The sequence below is a fragment of the Phoca vitulina genome, unplaced genomic scaffold (genome assembly GCF_004348235.1).
Source record: "Phoca vitulina isolate PV1807 unplaced genomic scaffold, GSC_HSeal_1.0 scaffold35, whole genome shotgun sequence".
Classification (NCBI taxonomy): domain Eukaryota; kingdom Metazoa; phylum Chordata; class Mammalia; order Carnivora; family Phocidae; genus Phoca; species Phoca vitulina.
The window spans coordinates 17,272,349-17,292,554 of record NW_022589738.1 but is presented as its reverse complement, the minus strand read 5'-3'; the positions used below and the strand labels follow the sequence as shown (position 1 = coordinate 17,292,554).

Below are 20,206 nucleotides of genomic sequence, written 5' to 3'. Positions count from 1 at the left end.
TGATGAACAAGGATTAGTGTACTGTGGTTGTAAAAATATACTACTATCTCAAAGTTTAAGAAATACAAATCTTGGGCGCCTGGGTGGCTCAGCTGGTTAAGCGACTGCCTTTGGCTCACGTCATGATACCGGAGTCCCAGGATGAAGTCCCACATCAGGCTCCCTGCTCAGCAGGGAGTGTGCTTCTCCCTCTGACCCTACCCCCTCTCATGCTCTCTCAAATAAATAAATAAAATCAAAAGAAACTAAAGAAAGAAAAGAAGGAAAGAAAGAAAGAAAGGCAGATCTTTCTGTAGAACAATGGAGATTTCCTACATGACACTGCTCTTTCTCTGCTACCACCGGACCGCTGGTCCATAAAAGTAAGCACAGATTAAAGTAGATCAGGTTATTTCATTAGAGCATTTGAAACTTTAAAATTTCACATCTTTGGCTTTCTTATATGAAAGGAAATCTGTGTATTAAACAGTAAAAACAATGAAAGGTAATTATCTTTTGCTTGTATATAAGGAAATTTTGGATTAGTGTGGGGTTTTTTTTGGTAACTATATTTACACTTGTTACTAAACCAAGAAAGATGTTTACAGCAAAGATCCTGTAACCCAAGATAAAAAAATTCTAAGTTAGTATGTGGAGTATGTGTATAATTAGGTTTCAGAGTCTCTCATAATGTAAATGTTTCTGGTGGTTCCCCCTTTACTTTCTTGGGGTGGGGAGAATAACACCATATATATGTATAATTTATGTTTTTAGCCATAATAATTTTCCAGTGTTATTACTAAAGGAAAATATCAACGTTTACATAATGGAGTACTTTCAAAAAAAAAAAAAAAAAAGAGAGAGAGAGAAAGTTTCCATTTAGACAAATAATTAAGTTTAAACCAATGAAAATAATTCTGAGGTACTCTTTAACACAAGGTAAAAGAAATAAAGGAAGGCTATTTCTAGGACCTTAAGGAAAGGAATACTTCTACTAGGTGAGTTCCTTCAAACAGAGAAAATAAAATCTGAAGCAGTTGATTAAATTTTGTAAAACTATTTTATAGGAATAGTTGCCAGTGTAGTTTTAAAAAAAGGATTTATATCATGGTGATATGACAAAGAGTAATATGCTCAAACTTGAATTATTAACAACCTATGAAGGGGCTCTATTATAGAATTCCTTCCACTTCTAAAACCATTCATAGTAAAATAACTTTTCTTGGAATATAGATCTCCCACATGAAAAAGTATTTATGTATCAATTGTTCAATTAACCTAATAAACAACTCAACCTTCCTATCTTCCAAATTCAAGGCTGTTACTACCGTATGGAGTAGTTTCAAGGCATCTTTCTTAAAGTATTCTCAGTAATGCAAAGGAATAGACTTGGAATCAAATCAATTTAAATGAATTTTTTGCTGAATGGTTAAGTGAATACTGGCTACATACATTAGGATATCCAGGTTAGTAAGCTGTCCTTTACAATTACTGTTTTTGAGTAATTACGTTTAAAGAAAATTTAGTTTGGAAACCTACTTTTCACAGAAGTCATTCAGAACACCCCAATAACCTTCAGGGACAACAAACCATTCACAGTCACCTGGACCAATATTTATGTTAACTGAACAGAAGTTGTTATTTTCTTGATGACCTGAAATGAGAAAAGAAAAACAGTAATCAGCATACTATAAATTCTATAGAAAAATGTGCCTTTAGAAATAAGACCTCGGAAATGTTCAACATAGAATGTTCTGGTGGTATTCAGCTGTTTGTCATTATTTCTGTGTCTAGTTTTAGAGCAGAGTTTGGTCAGCTCCTAACTTATTCAGCAAGACCTTCTGCAGAGGTAGTCTAAATCAAGACTACAAGCTGGGGCGCCTGGGTGGCTCAGTCGGTAAAGCGGCTGCCTTCGGCTCAGGTCATGATCCCAGGGTACTGGGATCGAGCCCCGCATCGGGCTCCCTGCTCGGCGGAGAGCCTGCTTCTCCCTCTCCCTCTGTCTGCCGCTCTGCCTACTTGTGCTCTCTCTCTCTGTTAAATAAATAAAAATCTTAAAAAAAAAAAAAAAAAAAAAAGACTACAAGCTTAGGTTCTACAGCCAGGCTCCTAAGCTTATGTGAACCTGAGCACGTTGCTAAACCTTTCTGACTCCATTTCCTTATATAGAAGATTAGATAATAACAATTCCAATAAATCACCGGGTTGTTTTGAGGGATCAATGAAATAATGACTGCTCTGAACAGTGCCAAATGTATGGTAAGTAATAAGTATTAGCTATTATTGATATCATTATCACTTCTTTGTGAACTAATCACCATTTCTCACAAGTAGTATTAGGACATCAATAAAGAGACAAGAAACCTGGTTTTCAAATGTAGCTGTGGGAGTATTGTCAACAAAAGTGATGGAGCAGGGAACTCTGGAGAACTCTTCAGAAACACTAAAAAAGAAAAAATCTAGTAAAAACTGCCAGAAGCAACCTTACCGGAACTCTGGGCAATAGTCAAAGGTTTACAGCGACCAAGTGAATGCCTGACCAGAAAGAACTTACAACATAGTAGGAGACTTTTATGTCACTTTAACTTACCTTATCCCCACCCACATCACTAGTGTGGCAGTGGACTTAAAAATGGTAGTCTTGTGTTCTAGTGTGAGTGTCCCTGGTTCTGGAGGGAGCACAGTGGATCTTGTTCCCAAGGAATTATGTTTTTCTGTTTTGACTTGACTGGAGTTTCCCCAAAGGACTAACACAAGGAGCTTCACTCTATCAGGGCAAGTGGTTCAGTGGAGAAGGTCAAAACATTGAAAGGTCAATGAACAAAGGCAAAAACAAGGAGTTGGGGCAAGCAACAGACACACCAAAGGCCTGGAAAGAAAAGCTGGGGGGGAATAAAGGCTTTGAAAAGTTCCCGTGAACACTAGAGAATTTAGAAAGCCACATGCATACCCAGAGCAGGGCGCATGCTCAGAAAAATACCTAAGACCATAAATTGTAACTTCTTGCTAATCTTTAGGCGCAGTGCAAGCAAGGAGGTAAAGGCTAAAAGTACAACTGTAAGCAGCATGGATAAGTGTATAAGGAGTTACTCAACAAAGAGGCAATCTGCAAAGACCTGGAGAATTATTTTTTCTTTTCTGTTCATTTTTCCATTCTTCTTTCTTTTTTTGGCACAAAGCACTGAAGGAAATCTCTGTCAGGTCACTGGCTAACTGCTGAGATAATGGAAAAGAAACTTCAGCACCCACACGTGCCAAGGAATACAGTCTTTGTGAAAATACTGTGGAAAAGTCACTAAACAAACAGACAACTGTAGCCCACAATAAGGAAGAACAAACCCTGGAGAGGGAGAATCTGATTTCTGTAATTGCCACATGATAACATTCAAAATGTCAAAATATTAGCACAGTACTATGCTTAGGGAACAGAGACCTCAGGGACTACATCTGACCGAGAATACAGTCTTTTTTTTTTTTTAATTCTCAGAGTCTGTTTTCACAAAAAATTATGAGGCTTGCAAATAAACAAAAATGTATGACCCAGTCACAGGAAAAAAAAAATAACAAAACCTATTCCTGAAAAAGAACAGACATTGGACTTCACAGTCAAACACTTTAAATCAACTGTCTTAAGTATACTTCAAAGAGCTAAAAGAAACCATAAACAAGAACCACAGGAAACAAGGAAAATGAGGTCTCAACAGAGATTATTAATAAAGAGACAGAAATTACCATAAATAAAATTCTGAAGCTGAAAAGTGTAACTGAAATTAAAAATTCACTAGTGGGTTTCAAACAGCAGATCTGAGCAGGTTAAAGCAAGAATCTACAAACTTGTAGATAGGTCAAATGAAACTAACCATTTTGAGAAGAAAGAAAATAGAACGAAGAAAAATTAATAGAGCCTAAGGGACCATCAAATACACTAACCTATGCATTGTGGGAGTCCCAGAAGAGGAGAAGGGACAATAGGGATATATGAAGAAGTGATGGTTCAAAACTTCCCGAATTTGACAGAATACATGCATCTATACATCAAAGAAGCTAAAGAAACTCCAAAGTAGGAAAAACTCAAAGAGAGCCACACCAAGACACAGTATAGTCAAACTAAAAACCCAAAGAGAATTTTGAAAGCAGGACAAAAAAGTGATTTGTCACATACAAGGGATTATCAATAAGATTAATAGCTGATTTCAGATCAGAAACCATGGAGGCCAGAAAGCAACAGGGTAACATATTTAAACTGCTGAAAGAAAGAAAGAAAAAAATTAACCAAGAATTCCATATCTGGCAAAACTATTCTTCAAAAATAAAGCAGAAACTAAGACATTCTCAGATAAATAAAAGCTGAAAGAGTCTGTCACTAGCCAATCTGCCATGTAAGAAAATGCTAGGGGCTGAATTTTTGGGCTGAAATGAAACAAAGACAGTAATTCACAGCCCTGTGATGAAGAGATAAAGTACTATAGTAAAAGTAACTACCTAAGTTGGAAGATTCACACTTTCCAATTTTGAAACTTACCTCAAAGGTACAGCAATCAAACCAGCGTGGTACTGACATAACGATAGAGATATAAATCAAGGAAAGAGCATCAAGATTTCAGAAATAAATCCATACATCTGTGGCCAACTGATTTTCAACAAGGGTGCTAAGACCCTTCTATAGAGGAAAGAATAGTCTTTCCAACAAATAGTGCTGGGACAACTGGATATGTAAAAGCATGAATTTAGACCCTTAGCTCATATAAAACCACATATAAAAATTAATATGGATCAAATACCTAAACATAAGAGCTGGAACTATAAAAATCTAAGAAGAAAACCAGGGGTAAAACTTGATAACCCTGGATTCAGCAGTGGTTTCTTACATATGATACCAAAAGCACAAGCAACCAAACAAAAAATGGATAAACTGAACTTCATCAAAATTAAAAACTTTTGTATATCAAAGAACATTATCAAGAGAATGAAATAACAACTTAAAGGATAAGAGGAAATATTTGCAAATCATATATTTGATAAGGGGTTAATATGCAAAATATAAGCTCCTACTACTCAACAACAAAAGGACAAACAACTGAATTACAAAATGGGAAAAGGACCTGAACGGACATTTTTTCAAAGTGGATAATATACATAGCCAGCAAGCACATGAAAACCAAAACCACAAAGAAAAACCACTTCACATCCACTGGGTTGGCCATAATAAGAAAAAATGGAAAATAATCAGTGTTGGTAAGGATGTGGGAACTTTCATACATTGCTGGCATGAATGTAAAATGGTGCAGCTACTGTAGAAAGCAGTTTGGCAGTTCCTCAGAAAGTTAAACATAGAATCACCATATGAAATCAATTCAAATCCTAGGCATATAACCAAAAGAACTGGAAAAAGGGATTCAGACAAATACTTGCACATGAATGTTCACAGAAACACTATTCACAACAGCTAAAAAGTGGAATCAACCCAAATGTCCATCAATTGATGAACGGATAAACAAAATGTCCTATATCCACACAATGGAATATTTGGCCATAAAAAGGACTGAACCATTAATACAATGCAGGTGACCTCAAAAACATGCTAACTGAAAGAAGCCAGACACAAAAGGGAACATATTATATGATTCTATTTGTATGAAACATCCAGAACAGGTAATTCTATAGAACCAGAAAGTAGACTACTGGTTGCCAGGGGCAGAAGGAAGTGGGGAATGGGGAGTTAATGTTTAATGGGTATGAGGTTTCCTTTTGGACAGATGAAAATCTCTTGGAACTACACAGAAGTGATGGCTACACAGCACAGTGAATATACACTAAATGCAACTGAACTGCGTACTTTAAAAGGATTAGTTTTACTGTGTGATTTTTACCTCAATAGAGAAAAATGTAGCTGCTCTCACCATACCGTGTCTTTTACATATGATAGTGTGATGTGAATATGGTACTTTTTAAAAAAATTTTGTTATGTTAATCACCATACATTACATCATTAGTTTTTGATGTAGTGTTCCTTGATTCACTGTTTGTGTATAACATCCAGCACTCCATGCAGAACGTGCCCTCTTTAATACCCATCACCAGGCTAACCCATCCTCCCACCCCACTCCCCTCTAGAACCCTCAGTTTGTTTTTCAGAATCCATTGTCTGTCATGGTTCAACTCCCACTCCGATTTCCCCCCTTCATTCTGCCCCTCTTGTTGTTTTTTTTTAACATATATTGTATTATTTGTTTCAGAGGTACAGATCTGTGATTCAACAGTCTTGCACAATTCACAGCGCTCACCATAGCACATACCTTCCCCAATGTCTATCACCCAGCCACCCCATCCCTCCCACCCCCCACCACTCCAGCAACTCTGTTTGTTTCCTGAGATTAAGAATTCCCCATATCAGTGAGGTCATATGATACACGTCTTTCTCTGACTTATTTCGCTCAGCATAACACCCTCCAGTTCCATCCACGTCGTTGCTAATGGCAAGATCTCATTCCTTTTGATGGCTGCATAATATTCCATTGTATATATATACCACATCTTCTTTATCCATTCATCTGTCGATGGACATCTTGGCTCTTTCCACAGTTTGGCTATTGTGGACATTGCTGCTATAAACATCGGGGTGCACATACCCCTTCGGATCCCTACATTTGTATCTTTGGGGTAAATACCCAGTAGGGCAATTGCTGGATCATATGGGAGCTCTATTTTTAACTTTTTGAGGAACCTCCATACTGTTCTCCAGAGTGGCTGCACCAGCTTGCATTCCCACCAACAGTGTAGGAGGGTTCCCCTTTCTCCGCATCCTCGCCAACATCTGTCATTTCCTGACTTGTTAATTTTAGCCATTCTGACTGGTGTGAGGTGATATCTCATTGAGGTTTTGATTTGGATTTCCCTGATGCCGAGTGATGTTGAGCACTTTTTCATGTGTCTGTTGGCCATTTGGATGTCTTCTTTGGAAAAATGTCTGTTCATGTCTTCTGCCCATTTCCTGATTGTATCATGTGTTCTTTGGGTGTTGAGTTTAATAAGTTCTTTAAAGAAATGGACCCTCAACTCTATGGTCAACTAATCTTTGACAAAGCAGGAAAGAATGTCCAATGGAAAAAAGTCTCTTCAACAAATGGTGTTGGGGGAAAAAAAGTGAGTATGGTACTCTTAATACTTACAAACTCTTACCATGGGTAGATGGTTGGAATTGGCCATGGTATGGACTCCAAAATAAAATTTAGCACTAATTATAATTAGAGATGCTGAAATACCACTGTCAAATTCAAAATGTTTTGGGGTAGAGCCTGAGAGCATCTCTATAGTTTAGAACATACATGATTGAGCACAAAGTCCATGAGGTAGGTACCACCTTATCTATGTAACTCCAGGAACAAAGTGTTTGCCCCATAAAAAAGTATTCAAAATAATTTTTAAAAAATTGAACTAAACTAATTAAACTATCCATTTCTTCTAAGACCGAGTTCTCTAACAGAGTAACCACCTGAAATGGGGTTTATATAAACTGAGATGTGCAGAAATTATAAAGTATACACTAGATTTCAAAGACTTAATATGAAAACAAAAACTGAAAAATCCCATAAGTTTTATATTGATTACCAGTTGAAATGATAAGATTTGGATATACCAGGTTAAAATTATTTTCACCTATTTTGTTTTGCATCGATATGACTACTATAAAACTTTAAATCATATATATGACTTGCATTATATTTCTACTAGATAGCACTACTCTAAGGGAATTCCTTAGAGAATTCTTCAGTGTTCCGCAGGACACTTCTGAGAAACTAATGCCTTATATACAAACTGAAAAAAAAAAAAAAACCCAAACAGTTCAGACACAAGTGACAAAGAAGTAATCTACCAAGTTTGCTTCCCGCCCCCCCATCTGTAATGAAAAACTGCATTCTTTTTGAGTTGAGGGTATTATTTACATAAAATAATTCAAATTGGAGAGGTTTTCAATTGAAATGAATCTTAAAAGAACCAATCCAATACTACATACATAAGAAAAATGAACTCTTGGGGCGCCTGGGTGGCACAGATGGTTAAGCATCCGACTCTTAGTTTTGGCTCAGGTCCTGGTCTCAGGGTTGGGAGATCAAGCCCTGTATTGGGCTCCACACTCCTTGCAGACTCTGCTTGAGATTCTCTGTCCCTCTCTCTCTGACCCTCCTGCTTGTGTTCTAAAATAAATAAATAAATCTTAAAAAAAAAAAAAACCTCTAGAGAGTTCAAATAACTTGCCCAGTATTTACATCAGTGTCTAAATGGCAAAGGGGGCGGGGGGGGGGGGGGGCGACATATAGCTCTTCTGCCATTTATTCTAGAACTGTTTCCACTTTACCCAACTATGGATAAAATATCACAGAATTGGGCTTCCAATGGCTTGAGGACAAAAACTACTACAACCTAATGGTTCTAATCCTGGCTGTACAGTATAATCCTCTGGGAAACTTTGTAAAAAATATTGTGCCTGATCCCAATCTCCAGAGGTTAATCAACTATTTATTTTTAAAAGAGATTCTAATGAGCAGTCAGGACTTGGAATCCACTGACCTATGTTACCCAGAAGCAAGCATAGGCCTATTTTGAAACAACTTTGTAGTTACAATTCAATAAGCAGGTGACAAAGAAGAAAGCACTCTGGTTTTCAAACCATGGCTGCTTCAAGTTGCAAACAGAAACATCTGATGGTGATATGCAGCCTATAGGCATTGGCATATAGGTGAACTTGTTATCACCAGTCATCAGCCCTAATTGTTAAATATTTTGAACATCACTCAGAAATTTCATGTTAATCCAAGGAAACACAAAGAAGATGGTATTTTAGTGTTGGTCAGAATTTTAAGTTTAAAACCAATGTAATTCATTTTACAAATGAAGAAAAAGACCCAGAGAAAGAAATGCGATTTGCCAAAAGTGACAAGCCCAGTTAATAGAAAGTCCAGACTGGATACCAGGAGAACTCTAGAAATGTCTCCCCATCAAGTGCTTTGTGTGAACTGTGTGTTGCACCCCAATTAGAGGATTACAACCTCTACTTCCTTATTTAAATGAAATAGAATGGAATAGACTAGAAAATGTATTATTCTATGAAACTGTTCTTGTATACACGTATGTACACAAAGTCATAAAATATATATATATTTTTAAAAGATTTTATTTATTTATTTGACAGAGACGCAGCAAGAAGAGGGAACACAAGCAGGGGGAGTGGGAGAGGGGGAAGCAGGCTTCCTGCGGAGCAGGGAGCCCGATGCGGGGCTCAATCCCAGGACTCTGGGATCATGACCTGAGCCAAAAGGAGATGCTTAATGACTGAGCCACCCAGGCGCCCCCATAAAATATATTTCTTAGTGTGACTATGGCAAAAAGAAAAGTTTAGAAAAAACTATATCCCATCACTCTGCAGGAGACAGGATCAACAACAGTCTCTAAGCCACAGGGACTTTCCCAGGAGTGCTCCAATGACCCCTTTCCAGATTAAAATGCTATTGTTTCAGGACTATTTTATTAAAAAAAGGTAATATAACAGGAAAAATCTTAATAATACAAGTCAAACCTTATAACAGGAGTAATCCTTTCAGTTTCCTTCATTGTAAATGAAAAGAATCTGGTTCTCTTTTGCATGTTTCACATTTTGATTAATTCTGTTTTTCAATTGTAGGAGATAATGTTAGCTCATAAAAGTTACCTGGTGTTCTGCTTCCTGGAACTTTCATGTACAGTTGAACTGTGTTCATGCCCAGTATGGTATGACCAACATGGCTTAGAAGATTTCCTGCTGATACGACACGCACAAAAGCAGGAAGTTTAGTCAGCTCATGTAGCTGCAACTTCCATCTGCAATAAAATAACAACAGATCAAGAGTGAAATCCTGCTACAAATATTTGTGGAAGTTAGCCATTCCTTCAAAAACTTTGTGTCCCAATCCAAAAAACAATGAGATCTATAAATATTGTACTTTTGCATAGGGAACACTGAAATGCTTAATTTTTTCAATTTTTCCAAAGAAAACTTCCTAATGAAAAGAGGCATAAAAATTACTGAGTTAAAACAAAAATACCAAGTAAATGAAAGAAAAAAACCTGACTTCCTATTTTTATAATTGCTGTAGAATTCTATTTTATAAAATTATTATACACTATTAGTCATAAAATGTAACTTTATGATTGTGTACTTAGCCTAGTCAGGGTCTTGATGAAAACCTGTATGAGTTTTAAGTTTAAGAAAATAACTTCATTGTAAAACCTAGCAAAAATAATTTATCTGAAACTTGTATATCAACTTGGAAAAATGACAAGGGAGGAAAGAGAAGAGGAAATTGTAGACAATTCTCAGTCTTGCAGAGGATACCTCTGCATCAGTTCACAGAAATACTATGAAGACTTACTTTTTGTCATCAGACAGGTCAATGTTGGTCCCAAACTTTATGGTTTTAAAGGGTCCTTTCCTCCTCCTCCCAGAACTTAAAAAAAAAGAGAGACAATATTAGAAACATGCCTTTTAAACAGAAATACTAAGTGGACATTAAAAATGACTTACTTATCTGAAGATGTAGATTCACTATCTGAGTGGTCTTTATGGTGACTTCTTTTCTCATTTTCTTCCTATAGATTAAGCAAAACACATTCTAGTTTAGTATTCCACAATCAGCTATCCTTTCCATCATGCAACCGTAAATTTCACACCTAGATTGATGGTATTATCTATGTTTGGAAGCTAAGTTTCTATAGGCCGCTTTCACATGAAAATTTCTTTAAAGACCACACATTAAATAAAAACCCAAGAAAAGTCAATGCTCACCACCCGTTGGCATGGTATCTGACCTCCTCAGCCACAGTTATCTTAAGAGTTCTTTCTTAATAACATTCTTCTATAAGGGGAAAAATCTATAGATTCTCATTCTTGCCCCATTTTTAAGAGGAGAGAATTTTTTTTTTTTAAATTGAGAGGCCTATCCATCTTGATTATAAATTTTCTAAACTAGCAGGGCTGTGTGGGTATGTATGTAACTATAAGGGTAGAAGGTAAGATGTTCTCTATTCTTGATTATGGACAAATGGAAGTTCTCCCTGGGTTAAATCTTTTCTTCCACAATGAATTATACACAAATGGTAACACATTTACAACATTAGTAAGGAAAAGAAGTGCTGCATAAATATAGGTGCTTTTCAATGCGAATATTACTACTATTATTTACAATTTTGGGGTCACAGATACAGTATCTCAACACTGTCCTACTATTCGAGTTAGCAATACTTAGTATATTTTGGCCTCCCTCCCTTTAAATGTATAGTTTCTAAACATTTGCCAAATTTTTCACATGTAATGGTCCATGCCGTCAAAGCACACAAAAAGGCATCTTTTCTTTGGTTATGGATCCCATCCCATATAAATACTCTGCCTCTTAGGATCTTTGCTTTTCAACTCCTCCTCCTTTGGTGGCTTCTTTGGTGATCCCTGAATCTTGCTTATTATTTATCCTCTTCTGAACATAATACTACCACATAGTTGAAGTATCTCAAAAGTTTGTCCATATGAGATTCATACGGACAATGAATTCACTGCAGCTCATTAAAGCTGCAGGACAATTCTCATTAGATGAATTTCTCTGTAGGATATAGGGAATGGTAGTGAGAAAGAAATACAAATACACAGTTCGCAGGTAACAAATGTTGCCTTCATTAAAAATGTGAACTCGAGGCAGAATTTTAAACAGATAAGCAAATCTAATGAATTACAAATTAAAGACTTGCAGGCACATGTTAAGTTTTAGCTGTAGGATAAGTACAAAACAACTTAGTAGTACAGACAAGTATTTGAGTAATACATTTAATAAACTCATTTTTGTGGATGTTTTATGTTCACTTTGTGGGAGAATTCACGAAGTACTCATTATACTGCTAAAGGATTTTAGTAATGATTCACTGCTGAAATGACTGAGTCTTTTAATAATAATCCTCTGATTATTTTTCCGCTTTGGTTTTTAATTTTCCATATATTTTGAAATAATTTATTCCTCTCCCTCAGTTTTCTCTTTCAGACTGAGGCCAGTAAGAACAACACTAATGCTTCCTGGAGGCGTTATCTATCAGATAATACTAACCTGGTAGAGGAGAAAAATGGGAAGGCACAAGACTAGGAATTTTGCAAGCATAAAGCAATCTTGAGACTTACTTTATCCTCTGGTATCAGTGGCTCTCAATCTGAGGCAATTTTACCCTCCAAGGGATATTTGGCATGCCTGGAGACCTTTTTGACTGTTAACAACTGGGGTAGACGGTAAGGGGTGTGCTATAGGCATCTAGTGGAGAGAGGTCAGGGATGCTACCAAACACCCTACAATATACAAGACAGCCTCCCACAACAATGTATTATCCAACCAAAATGTTAATAATGCCAAGATTGAGAAATCCTGCTTTAAACAGAAACATCCCAGGGATGAGGGAGACATCTCACTAGACAGTAACAATATTTACTTTATCAACCCATAGGCTTGCTTTGACTTTACTAAGAGCAAACTGCATAGCACTTACATAGTATTTCGTGTAACTACAAAATAATGAGATGCTTACAAAAGAAATGTGCCCTTTCAAAACAAAAGAACATAAAACAATAGAACAGTCTAAAAATAAAATAATGTTCAAGGAGTAAACACTTACCCTCAATGATTCCTGGAAGGAGGAGGCCTGGTACTGTGCATATTTAGCAATTGTAGTATGAGATCGATTACTTTCACAATGCCAGATTTTCTTCGTTCCAGTAGGATCCCAGTTTTCATCTGCTGGCTGCAACAACTGTGTCCTCACTTCCACCATATGTTCATTGTTAGCTTCCACCAAAGTTTTGGTAGAGAAAAGTCCCAGGTCTTCATAAATAAATAAATGTAGTTAATAAATGAAAATTATATTTGGAATAATACATTAAAAGTGCTTTATGGCATTCTATCCGGTTCCCCTAAAAAACAACCAGGGCCTCTGCACAACCTAAACTTCGTGCCAGGTTTACACAACCAGACAACGAAGCCCCAGACCTAATCATCATGCCACCAGCAAAGGCGGAATCAAGGGGCCAGGCACTAGTTAGAAGGCTACAGTCTTATTAGTAGCATTGTATTTTATCTACATTTTATATTAAAAATTCTTTCATTAGATAACCTAAATCACAATTATATAATTAGACCAAAATAAAAGCTAAATTTAAAAACCACTAGTAAATTGCCAGAAACCAATATTGTATCTTCACACTATGGATTAAAAAAGTGATACACAACCACACACACACACACACACACACACACACACACACACACACAGAGCCAGAAAATATTAAAATGAAAATGTGAAAACTGAAAAACTTAATAGAAATAAGTTTCTGCCACTGCTTTAAGAGTCACAGATAGCAAAGGAAATATAAAACTTTTTTCTTATTTAAAGCTTACCCAACTTAAGAGCTCCAGCAAGGCCACGTATTACTGTAACAGGGTTGTTTGGATTTGTACAAAATTGGTGTAATGGAGGAAAGAAAGCATCACGTTTATTTTCCAACTGTAAAATTAAAACATATGGTCAGATCTCTGGAAAACAGACCTTTTATTTAAATATTATGCCAAATTTATATTCATCATTTATTGCAATTTCAACAATGCACCCTGTAATTTCTATTTTATATTTTACAGCATTTTATCACTATGTCTTTTGACCCTAAGTTGTAATTAGATAGTAACCACATACATTTCTCTTGTCCACTGTATCTTGAACAAAATATGCGGGAAGAAATAAAATTAAAACTTCAAAATCAAAGCGATTTAAATATTATTCAATTTTAAAAAGGAAGAAAATCCTATCACATGCTACAATGTGGATGAACCTTGACACTATGTTCAGTGAGAATAAAGCACTCACAAAAAGAAAAATTGTGTAAAATTTTACTTATATGAGGTATCTAATGTAGTCAATTTATAGAAACATAAATTGGTGGTTACTCAAGGGCTGAGAAGACCAGGGAAAAGGGAGTTGCTATTTAATGGGTATAGAATTTCAGATTTGCAAGATGAAAAGATTCTGGAGAAGTGTTTTGCAACAATAAGAATATTACTTAACACTACGAAGTGTATAGTTAAAAATGGTTAAGATGGTAAATTTTATGTTATGTGGGCTTTTTCCTCACAAAAAGAGAAAACAAAACCACAAAAGGTCAAAGTGTTTTTAAAAATAATACCAAAGTGAAAGCAAGCTGAAGACCCATAAAAGATAAATCTTAATTTTGCATTTCCCTCTCTCAGCCTTCAGTTTAAAGGTTTTATTACACATCTATCCCAGTGCTTCTCTTACATACTAAAGGATCAATAAATACTGGTTGGAGGAAGAATTAATACACTATTTGGCCTCTAGAGGGCAAAAACAGGGCCAAATCCCCAAAAACAAACTTTATAGTTTAACATTTTTTTCATTTGGGGTAGAATTGGGAGGATGGAAGGAAATGGGGTAGGAGGACCTACTTGGGAGAAATGTAAGAGTTTCTTTGAACTTTTATCAACTTCCTACATCAGATGTCTAAATGTTCTTAAAGTAAAACTAACATCCGGTTTTAAATAATCTTTAACATTTAACATTCTTTAAAAAAAAATGACATACCTATTATCACATTTTATGTTTTCAAATGCCTTTTTTGAAGGTAATGAAAATATATAGTTTTGTAGATGCATAAGCAGAATGAATGTTAAGGTCCACACAACTAGTAGAATGCAGATTTAAAACCCAGCGTAAGTTATACTTTTAGGTGGTTTTTGCCTCATACCGTTCAAAATTGGGGGCAGTAAGAAGTATTTCTCACTACTCTAATGTAATCAGGGTTAATAACTGAGAAGGCATGTTTTAAATGCTATTATGAAGTCTTTCTGAATACATCGTTTCCCCCCCCAAAACATTCAAGCTACTGCCAATAATTTTAATGTTTCCTAAAGGGCATCCATATTAACTTAAAGCAAGATCTTATGAAAGACAGGTAGGTGCAAACACCGGTTTAATTTATTTCTAGTCAGTTAATTCAGACTCACATAAATACTAGGTGTAGGTGGATTCAACTTGTCCTTTGGCAAGGGAGGGTATGGTGAAGATGGTGGTCTTGGAGGTGGACATTTATCCAATAAAATGCTACTGTTAGATAAGCCATTTTTACCTAGATTCCTTAAAAAAAAAAAGAAGAAGGGAGAATAAATCAGCTGTACATTTATTTAGAAAACAGAAAAAAAAATCCTGAATTAAGTCCAGGAGATCTGGATCTATCAGAAAAAACTAAGAACAATTATTAACTTCAGCATTAGTTTCATTCCTCTATTTTCACTGAAGAAAAGTAATAGAAAAAATACAACACATGAATTATTGATGACATTCCTTATTTTGCCCCTAACTTTCCAATTTATTTTCCTCACCTAAGGAACAAACACGAACTCCAATTTCCTCTCCACCATCTTCTACCATCAGAGTCTTTCCATTAAACGTTAAAATAACTTGACCAAAAAGGTCTAGATAATAGTAAAAATAGAATACATCTTTCTTCCTATGTCTCATCTCAGCAATTATAACCAGAATATCTTTGTGATAATTCTCAAACCGAAAAGATCTGTACCTTTTTTTCCTCTCAAATCTGGAAAGAATTTTCTGTGTAACTCCCTAATAAAATTCAGCAAGACTCCAATCTACTAAATTTTATGGAAATTATACCAGTTATTTTTAATGAGGCATATAACTGCTATCTATTCTCTGATATTCTATATAATTATTACTTAGTAGTAGTTGGGGTTTCTTTTCCTTTAATGGGTTGATGTATCATGTTTGTTAAGTTATAAATTCTTCAAATATGGCAGAATTATTTCCAAATTATAACTCTTTTAGTGTTAAAATTTTTTTTTTCCTACTTCTTAAAGTCTATACCCAACTCAGAAAATCAGCAAGATATAATTTTGAGCTTTCGATTCATTCCAGGTTAACTTCACCCAATTATTACAAGTTCAAAAATAATCAATGCATTAAAATAGCAAGTACTTTAACACTACAATTTTAGTTAAGAATTTGAAAATTGTAATTATGGCAGGGAGTTAAACTTAGTAATTTTACTTACTAAAGAAGGAATTAGCAATTTTCATCATATATTATAGAATACAGGTTGAAACAAAATTAATTTCCCTTATCTTGCTATGTTTTTGCCAAACTGAAAAAACCCTTACAAATCAGCCTGTTTTGGTTGGCATTAATGAAAACTAAGGCTTGAAATTCCACTGCTACAAACTTTTGAGATGTTACATTAAACAGGATCATGGATGTCACTTTCTTAATTTCTTTAACTGTAACTCCAAGTAAAAACAAAAGCGTTCATGGCAGGTCTCAAGGAATGAATTAAGTTTAAAATAACTGATTTTTTTTAAAAGTATGTGAAATAGTTATTAAAGTGAAATTTTAAGTTCAACTAACAATTAAGGCTAAAGCTTAAATAAATGAATATTCTATCACGACATCTCTCAACAAAGCATGAGTGTCCTCTACATTTAAAGATAGACATTTAAGCTTTTAAATTTAGGTATAAAATCAGTACTAATTTATAAATTCCATGGAAGTAGAAAATAGGTGGTTGACACTGGTAAATTCGAGTATTATCATTAAATCAATGCCAAATAAACATTCACTTACAAGATACGAATAAATAATTAGTTTGCATGCTGAATTGTATATCTGCCACTCTTTTAACTTTGGGATTTAAACAAAATATGACTCCGAATACATAAAATTTGTTTTCTAGAGCAGGAGATGAATGTACAATATAGTAAATGATTAATATTTTAAGGAATTGGAAGATATGGACCACGCATTAAAACTACCATAAAAGAACATCTCATACTAATTAAATGTGGCACCAAAATTTAAGCTTCTACAACATTCTGGACATTTAGAGATGAGACTAGAAAACAGGGTTTGATAGATTAGCAGAATTCTGCCTCCATCATTTCTACAGTTCTGTAACAAAAGAAAAAAGGGAAATGGGAAAGTATAATAATGAAAAATACAGCTGCTTTTATTTTAAAATAGAAAAGAAAAAGGTGGAGAAAAGAAAAAAAAAGGTGAGTCATGACTAAGGGAACGGATAGTGACTGAACCACCAAATGTTGCAATTACAATTTTAAACCATAAAAGCAGCAAAGGTATTGTAATCGCCTTTTGATGTATAGCACCTAAGATGAACCAAACAAGAATAACCAACATCTTAAAAAGGAACTATATATGTGAAAATAAGAGGGTAGTCAGAATAAACCATGTAATCAAATTGAATCCAGCAGTTTACTATTGTATTACAAACACGGACTCCCTGCTTTTTTGAGGTCAAGTCTGAAACAAACAGGAATTTCCCTGAAGGAATTCATGTAGGTAGTTGTCTATATAGTGACTATAAGCTTTTTCCACTGAAAATACACTTATCAGTCCTAATACAAAGGACAGAACTGTACATAACAGGAAAAGACTTTATCTTATGAACATATAAGTGTCCAACACTGTTTATAGTACTTCAAAGCTAGAGTAATGAAACTAATATAACAACGCAAAGTAGAGAAATGCGTTGAAGAAAGAAATACTATCCCATTTTAAATCCTTTTCTCTCATTTTGAAACTTTCCCCAAGCAGAGTAGGAAACAATTAGTCATTGCCCAATTCTTTACAATATTGGCTTAAACTTGTTTCACATTTACCCATATCATTTGGTAGATAAATGAAGAAGTGCTCTGTAAGTAAACCAATCTAGGCTTTAATTATCTTTGGTTATGAAGCTTCTAGACCAGAGACATCAAGTCTCTTGAGGCTAAGTCACTTTCCTCTTCCAAGTTCTGGAATCCTGCCCAGCAGACAGGACATCACCAACAGAACAGAAATGGTAAACCTGATGCCTATCATTTGCCATCTTGACTTTTCTCTTAAGATTTGTATCTCTAATTTATCAGAGCATCTTTGGTCTCTTCATTAATAAACCAAGGCCTATAGTTACTGAAATAACACAAGCAAACACAGGGATCCATAGTGTTTTGATGTATCAAGCCACTTACAACTCTGTGTGTGTGTGTGTGTGTGTGTGTATGTATATATAAAAACTCACACATATACATAATTCTCTGTAAAAAGGCAAAATTGTCCTTTAAGAGCTAAAAGCTAAAAATAAAACTATAAGAATGTGCTTAAAAATTCTGAAGTAAATATTTACATATACCTAAAAGGTGAGATGGAAGATTATAATCTTTAATATATTAAGAAACAGAGTCACACCTAGGTACCCACAGCATATGACTTTATTAATAAAAACTTAGGGTAACTACTACTATACACTGTTTATAACTTGCACTTCCATGGAACTCTTTAACATTATTTCTCCAGAATACCCTTAGGTCCCATACAGTATATGATATTAGTTTTGGACCTCTAAATTTTCCCCCATTTTCTAGCAACTGTCCTGAGATTAGAGAGAGTGGAAGAGGGAGGAAGGCCCTGCTCCAGCAGAGTGGTGGCAACAGTATCTAGGAAACAGGACAGAGGCCCTAAGAACAGAGTGGGGAGCAGGGAAAAGGCAGTACAAATTGGCAGTGAGCCAAGGCACTGTGTTTAAGTAGAACTCAGGATAACATTTGATCTGGACATTAAAGCACACCTACTTTTTTTTTAGGCCCAGAGTTAAAATGCATGTCAGTGTAACATCTAGACAAAAAGACTAACATAAAAAGCTTAAATCAAATTTTAGAAATTCAGGAATCTTACTATATGCTTTAGAAGAATTTGGTCTGATTTAGAGATCATCCAATGTGGTTTGACATGAAAAATGAAAAATCTTGTAAGACAGTTAAGATTAATTACAGTAGTTACCATGTTGTAGGCCACTGGGGAAAATGCTGCCAACAATGTGGATCCAAAAGACAACACAAAGAAAATAATAAAATATGAAAAAGATGTAATTTTTGTCTATGTCAGAATAAAGGTAATAGCTGAATAGTGAAAAATGGACAGAAAATGAAAAGTAATGAAAAATAAAACACAGACCAAAAGGTATTTTAAACAAACTCAAATACTCTTTAAAGAAAAAGAACTATAGTGTATTTACAGTAGTGAAGTTCCAATATCGCTTAATTATCACTCTTACATGCAAAAGTAATTCTCCCTACTCCATTGCTTCTACCCCATGCTCCTCCCAAGCGGCAAACTACAGGATAACATTTAACTTAATCTTATTTATCAGTGACAAACATTTAATGGTGGATCCATAATACCTTCTAATAAAGTAATCTAAATAGTAGAAAGGATAACCAGACTTCCAGACTCCAATAAATAAGATGCATAAGCACTGGTAGCTGCAGAAAGAGATTTATAGAGATGCTAAGTGAGAACAGTTTTGAACCTTAAAATGCATTTAAAAACAATACTTTTCACATCTGACACATTAAAAGGTCAATGTAGGGTGCCTGGGTGGCTCAGTCGGTTAAGCGTCTGCCTTCAGCTCAGGTCATGATCCCGGGGTCCTGGGATCGAGTCCCGTGTCGAGCTCCCTGTTTAGTGGGGAGTCTGCTTCTCCCTCTGCCTCTGCCGCTCCCCCTTGCTTGTGCTCTCTCTCTCAAATAAATTTTTTTAAATCTTAAAAAAAAAAAGGGCCAGGGGCGCCTGGGTGGCTCAGTCGTTAAGCGTCTGCCTTCGGCTCAGGTCATGATCCCAGGGTCCTAGGATCAAGCCCCGCATCGGGCTCCCTGCTCCGCGGGAAGCCTGCTTCTCCCTCTCCCACTCCCCCTACTTGTGTTCCTGCTCTCGCTGTCTCTCTCTCTCTCTCTGTCAAATAAATAAATAAATAAATCTTAAAAAAAAAAAAAAAAAAAAGCCAATGCAGACAAACTAGAACTAACGTATGTATTTTCTAAGATGATTATTTTCTATACTTTTTCCATTATAATCTACAAAAAAAGGCCTTTTAAAAATTTACTATATAGCTGCTCAAACTTAAAATTTAATTTACTAAAAAATACTGCAGAATTCTTTCTTGTGTTCGTACCAGCTATGTTACCTGCCTTTTACTGAAGTTTTAGTCACTTACAGAGGACAACATGAATAAATGCGAAAAGATGAAATATGTGCCATGCACAATGTAAAGGCCATTAAGAATCTGTATGTCTTCTAAGTACCAAAGAAGGAC

The 20,206-nt window shown here is 35.4% G+C and overlaps 1 protein-coding gene across 9 annotated transcripts in view; it reads right to left on the bottom strand.

Annotated features, from left to right (window-relative positions):
* KDM6A (lysine demethylase 6A) overlaps positions 1 to 20,206 on the bottom strand; it is a 204,283-nt gene that overhangs the window by 26,414 nt on the left and 157,663 nt on the right. For all 9 annotated transcript variants that reach the window (XM_032426664.1, XM_032426669.1, XM_032426663.1 and 6 more), the window contains 7 exons: positions 15,054 to 15,183; positions 13,437 to 13,542; positions 12,658 to 12,863; positions 10,538 to 10,602; positions 10,386 to 10,460; positions 9,686 to 9,834; positions 1,519 to 1,633 (listed from right to left, as the gene is read on the bottom strand). In XM_032426664.1, coding sequence (XP_032282555.1) covers positions 1,519 to 1,633; positions 9,686 to 9,834; positions 10,386 to 10,460; positions 10,538 to 10,602; positions 12,658 to 12,863; positions 13,437 to 13,542; positions 15,054 to 15,183 — 846 coding nt within the window. The remainder of the gene's footprint in view (positions 1 to 1,518; positions 1,634 to 9,685; positions 9,835 to 10,385; positions 10,461 to 10,537; positions 10,603 to 12,657; positions 12,864 to 13,436; positions 13,543 to 15,053; positions 15,184 to 20,206) is intronic.